Source organism: Ciconia boyciana, chromosome 27 (genome assembly GCF_034638445.1).
Source record: "Ciconia boyciana chromosome 27, ASM3463844v1, whole genome shotgun sequence".
Lineage (NCBI taxonomy): Eukaryota > Metazoa > Chordata > Aves > Ciconiiformes > Ciconiidae > Ciconia > Ciconia boyciana.
The window spans coordinates 1182504-1188698 of NC_132960.1; the positions used below are offsets into that span (position 1 = coordinate 1182504).

The following is a 6195-nucleotide window of genomic DNA, read 5'->3' on the forward strand; positions in this document are numbered from 1 at the left end:
GAGGCGCCGCCGCCTCAGGGGCCGTTGGCGGCGCCCCCGCGCGCCGGGTCCGGCCGCCATTTTGTCCCCCTCGACGGAGGATGCAGCGGGGGCGGCCCGCCGCCGCCCTGCTGCTGCTGCTGCTGCCGCTCCTGGCGGGCACCCTCCCCGGCACGGCGGCCCCGCAGGCTTCCCCTGAGGGTACCGTGGCTGTACCGGAGCAGCGGGTGTGGGAAGGGCCGTGGAGGGCAGTTGAAGGGCCTGAGAGGGCAGGCGGGGAGGGGGGGAAGGGGAACGGGCCTGTGGTGTCCCGTGGCTCCCCACAGACACACGAAAAAACTTCACCTATACCTAAATCGGGTGAATTCATAAAGCACTGGTGACTGGAACCTGCTTACCCTCAATGTACACAGTAGGTCTGGACACAAGGAATGTAACCAGATGAAATACACCCATTTCATACTGTGGGATAACAATACAACCTAAGAAAACAGCCCTGGGATCTCCAGAAGCCGGGCTCCAGCTGCAAACATCAAAAATCCTGCAGCAAGCAACACTGTAGATTAAAAAAACCCCACAAACAACAAAACCAAAAAAGAAAACCAACCAAACAAACCCCCAAAATGCTGCCGGTGCACCAAACCCTCTGTTTTCCACTTTGAACAAGATAACCAACTGTTCTGTTTTGCAGAGTGCGGGCAACGGCCGCTCTTAGACAGCATCTCGGGATCCCGCATCGTAGGCGGACACTACACTCAAATTGGAGCGTGGCCATGGTCAGTCAGCCTCCAGATTCACCAAGCTGGTGTACAATTTATACACGTTTGTGGTGGAGTTTTAGTTAATGAGAATTCAGTACTTACCGCTGGCCACTGCGTCACAGGAAGGAAGTATGTATTCATGCCAATACCTCTTTTTATTAAGTATGAGGAGAGCATAGTAGATCAGCAAAGCATCGCTGGGGGTATCTGACCAAAAGGCAAATCCAGGGGACATACACGGACCGAGCTCTCATAATGCAGAACCAATGTGCAGACCCAAACTACGCAGCTCCTGTTTACTGATGTGGCCCGTAGGAGGGACTGGCCGTGGCACTAAGGACCAAACTCTGTCCCCTTTGTCACCTTTGCTGTAAGGGTCGCGTGTGGTGACGGCTGCTAGCCCAGCACAGGATGCAAAGTTACATCTTTAGAAGTCAACATCAAGAAGTCTTGGATACGCGCTTCTGGCTTGGCCCAGAACAACCTTTGTTATTTTTAATAAAGGGTCGTTTGTTTTTAATCTAGGTGACATTTTTGTTAGGTTGGGAGCTTTTTTTTTCATGGAGCTCTAATTTTTCTGATTAATAGATTTTTCTGAAGTAGTAAAGCTCACTGCAAAAAGAAAATGTTGCAATATTTAGATTAGAAACATTACAATTCATTAGTTTTAACACTATTTCCATTTTTTTCTGTTTAACAGAACCAACAATTTGGCACTTAACTGCTTTTTTTTGGACAATATGGTAAAAACACTCCTTAGAACAGGCCTTTTAAGTGTACTTACAGCAGTTCTGCTGCATTTCAGCCATCTGATCACTGTTGGCTTTTCTGTAGTCTTTAACAGAGTTTCAAAGTCTGCACACTAGTCGTATCAACGGTGTTGACATAACCATGACCTGAGGGAAACTGAACTGTAAAAATCTCAGAACTTTGGAATTTCATCATTATCAGGACTTGGTTAGGTCAGCTCCTTGTTTCTTTAAATGCACTTTTACAAACATTAATTTAGAGGGGCATTATATTGCAAATAATTTTTATCTTACACTCTGGAGAATTTTGGAGGTTAATCTGAATTTTACAGCCTGCCCTTTGCTCATCACAGGCCAAATTCAATTCTCACTTAATATCAGTGAAGATTTTTTTCAACATCCTTGACTAGCAATTAGGTCTGAATGACTCCGGCCCTATTTCTCAATTTAATCTTAAGTTGATATTAATTATTTGTAAGTTCTAGTTAATGGATTTCCCAAATCTAGGTACAAGCACAGTCTTTATAAGCGTTGTGGGTATAAGACTACTTCCTTTCTGCAAAATAAATCCATGTTTTTATCTTTTTCAAAAGCATATCTCCCAGGTGGCCTCTGCTGAGATGGGGCGGGAAGCAAAAGCTGAGTATCAGCTTAACTCATTGGTCTGAATTTGCCTCAACAGCCATAACCAGCATCAGGCAAAGCGAGTGTTCAAAACAGACAAAATGGTAATTAGCCAAATATGTTCCAGAAAATACTTACCACAGAATTTTCAATGTATGTTCCTAAAGGTGCATAAGCCAACAGTAAAACAACACCATCAAGAAACGTATTTAACATAATTGTAAAAATATCCATGAATTCTCTCTTAGGGACCCATATTCCTGGAGAGCTGTTTTAGGCGTGCATAACCTTTGGAAACATGGCGAACACGCAGCAAAAAGAAATATTAGAAGAATCACTGTGCACCCAGAATTCAAGAGAGAAACGTTTGAAAACGATATTGCATTATTTGAACTGGATTCCGCAGTACGCTACAGCGACTATATTCAGCCTATCTGCTTACCTCCTGCACACCTTTACCTACAGGCTGACAACGAAACAGAATGCTTCATTAGTGGTTGGGGACGTACAGCAGAAAAAGGTAAAAATTTGCTTGCGTCGCTGATCAAGTTACAAGCTACATAACTAATATGGGGTTCCAGTCCCTCAAGCTCACTGAGAGAACTGAATTTGTTCAGGTTATAGTCTCATCGCACGGTGTCATCGAATCCTTCCACAACTGAGTATCTGCTTTCAGTATTTTTTCCATTGAAAGCAGATTAGATCTACACAGATGTAACCAAAGGCATGAATTTTCTAGCCTTTCTTCCAAGTATAACAGGAAAAAAAGAAAATCAACTAGCCTGACTTGCAGATTCATGGTACAGCTCCTCAATGTTGTCTGCTAGAAATAGCTTTTTTATTGAAAAACAATTCTGACGCCGTGCATTGTGAACTTAGGGGTCCCCATGTATTTTACAAATGGCTGCACTCCCTCAAATTCTCTCTCTAATCACAGTGAGCACAAACGTGATACGATGTCGGTTGGTGGTGTGCATCCTTCTTGCGTGGAAGTTCCAGGGACAGCTGGGGATCGTATAAGCTTGTTTGCTAAGTCACCTCTGACATTTTAAGCAAGGCTAGTGAGCAGGACTGTTATCATCGATGTTTCTTCAGAATAAGAATTGCAAAAACTACATCAAATGCAAGTCTGCAAATCCTTAACCCACTTCAGTTTAAATCCATTAGAAGTAGGCACAATCTACATTACGTACGTGTCTAAACACACACAGAAACATGCTTAAGCTGGCTAAACAGGGAAAAAAGAATCACTGCACCCAACAGCATGAATATGTTACCTTTCTCTATGCTGTCTTCTATTAAAGGTAGAACTTCGGCTGTGTTAAAAGAAGCACAAGTGGAGATCATTCCTTCTAGCGTCTGTAACAGTTCTGATGCGTACGGAGGGCTGGTGAACAGCAACATGATTTGTGCTGGCTCCCGATCAGGCGGCACTGACACCTGTCAGGTAAGAAGGAACCTTGTGCCTGGCCTGCCGGTATGGAGAGCACCAAGCCAGAGTCTCGAGGCATCATGGTGACCAGCATAATTAATTAAAATGGCACAAATACTAACAGAAAACATGTCAAACTGCAGAAGAAGCACCATAAATAGAGAGAGAGGCGAGACGGTGATTCCAGAGAAAAAACCCATCTCAAAAACATCACAAAGAATTCCGTGATACTCAGAGGACGACGAGAATAAGTGAAAGGGGAAGGACCCAAACATGTTTGCATTTTGTATTTACACAACACTTGCCACAAAGATGTCAGTAAAGGATACAACATCACACAAACACACGTATGGACACACACACACGTATCACTGCACGCGTGTAGCATGTGTGAACCACACGTATGGACACACACACTTATCACTGTACATATGTAGCATGTGAAGCACACACGTACGGACACACACACATGTATACACTGTACGTATGTAGTGTGTGAAGCACACACGTCTGGACACACATGCATCACTGTACATATGTAGCATGTGTGAAGCACATGTATGGATACACATGTATCACTGTACATATGTAGTGTGTGTGAAGCACACACATATGGACACACACATATCACTGTACACATGTAGCATGTGAAGCACACACATTTGGATACACACACATATCACTACATATGTAGTGTGTGAAGCACACACATATGGACACACACACGTATCACATACGTAGTGTGTGAAGCACACATGTATGGACACACACACGCATCACTATATATGTAGCATGTGTGAAGCACACGTAAGGATACATATGTATCACTACATATGTAGCATGTGTGAAGCACACGTAAGGATACATATGTATCACTACATATGCAGCATGTGTGAAGCACACACGTATGGATACGTATGTATCGCTGTACATATGTAGCATGTGTGAAGCACACACGTATGGATACATATGTATCACTGTACATATGTAGCGTGTGATGCACACACGTATGGATACATATGTATCACTGTACATATGTAGCGTGTGTGAAGCACACACGTATGGATACGTATGTATCACTGTACATATGTAGCGTGTGTGAAGCACACAAGCACCTGGCCTGCTTTGCTGCCTTTGAAAGAGAGCAGCAGCACGGGAAAGCGACACGGCTCAGTGACAGGGCAAGATTTTTATTTAAAGCTGAGCAGTCAGCATCTCTTTCTCCGAAAAGAGTTCTCGGGCCAAAAGCAGTAGTGTGCAAACGCTGGGGCACCAGCCGTGACACGGAGACATTTATAATTGAAAACCATTATGAATAAGTACTTTGTCTGATATACTTCCTACTTCCCTCAGCAGTTTTCCTTCAAGTAGGTGACATGGCAGAGATTCCGGGTTGTGTAGTCATTACCGTGTTTCTCGGTACTTATACACTGTGTGGACAATATATTCTCCTATTAATTGACGAGTGAGAAAGTTTAGGGAGATGAGCCTGAGCCTGAAAAGGTGCAGAAAGAAAAACAACAACAGAAGTTCAGTCAAAGAGCCTGCAACTAAGGCAGGCATGGTATTCTCCTCACGGCAGTACCACCCAGCATCACCGCATCTTATCTTAATCTGTGTACTACTACCCGTGGATTACTGCCTGGTTAGCTGACTAAAAAAGGTTAAAAAATAAAAGTGGATGCATCGCTGACTGAATTCTACACTGACTCCTGGAAGGGAATACCTGTTACTCGTTTTTTGTGTTGTTTCTTTGTAGGGAGACAGCGGTGGACCCTTAGCGTGCTATCACCCTAGTACCAACAAGTACTACCTGATAGGGATTGCTAGTTTTGGAGTAGGCTGTGGGCGGCCAAAATTTCCTGGGATCTACGTCCGCTTATCTCAATACAGAAGATGGATACAGTCTGAACTTCTGTTGAGTAACAAGGCCGTGAGTCCCGGGAGCATTACACTTACCATCGTCCTGACTGCGATACGTATAGTACTCGCGTAGACTTTCTAAAAGGACAAACCATTGCGTCACCATCGTGGCAGTTTGGCCTGCCTGTCAGAACGTTGAAAAGAGAGCTAACTCCTGTTTCAGAATAAATCTAAGAGCCAAAGGACATACCCTTACGTTTTAGAAGTCATGTTTGCAATTGCGTTCTCTTTTTTGTTTTCTGCCAGTGATATCCCCACCCACAGCGGAGGAAACAATAACAACCTTGACCCTAATAACGAAACTGAGCATAGAAACGTTACCAACTGCAAATACCGTCTTCCCACCCTATTTCTAGGCTTTCCCAGCTATCAGAAGCTTTCGTACCACGAATTTGCAGATGGCAGAGAAACTCCCTCTGCTGGGTGCACACCAGCAGAGCACAAGTGGCTTTAGTTAACAGCGGCTCAGCTTACTGAAAGCTAACAAGGAAAAAAAACCTGCAGAAAGAGAAAAGGTATTCTCCACTAATTATTGTGAGTGATGACTAAAATTTATGCACAGACGACTTAGTACTCTGACTGCTGAAAGGACACATCCGATAAAAGATCTCTGGGTGCTGTTTCATAGACTACATATTTATTCTTGGCCACTGTGAAAGACCTGGTACCACACAACATCCGCACGTTCAGTCAGAATCACTGCAGTACTATGTTAATTAAAAATAAA

At 43.9% G+C, this 6195-nt stretch overlaps 1 protein-coding gene across 1 annotated transcript; it reads left to right on the forward strand.

Moving 5' to 3' along the window:
- Positions 1-55: 55 nt before the first annotated feature.
- TMPRSS12 (transmembrane serine protease 12) lies at positions 56-6172 on the forward strand. Its single transcript, XM_072847431.1, has 5 exons — positions 56-180; positions 671-869; positions 2362-2633; positions 3418-3560; positions 5305-6172. The coding sequence occupies exons 1-5, from the start codon at positions 81-83 to the stop codon at positions 5539-5541; spliced, it is 951 nt and encodes a 316-aa protein (XP_072703532.1). The 5' UTR covers positions 56-80; the 3' UTR covers positions 5542-6172.
- Positions 6173-6195: the final 23 nt, after the last annotated feature.

Excerpts from the sequence above, each read along its gene's own strand:
- TMPRSS12 (XM_072847431.1), top strand. The coding sequence starts at position 81 with ATGCAGCGGGGGCGGCCCGCCGCCGCCCTGCTGCTGCTGCTGCTGCCG. Across the intron at positions 181-670 it reads CCCGCAGGCTTCCCCTGAGG|AGTGCGGGCAACGGCCGCTC; the intron begins GTACCGTGGCTG and ends TCTGTTTTGCAG. Across the intron at positions 3,561-5,304 it reads GCGGCACTGACACCTGTCAG|GGAGACAGCGGTGGACCCTT; the intron begins GTAAGAAGGAAC and ends GTTTCTTTGTAG.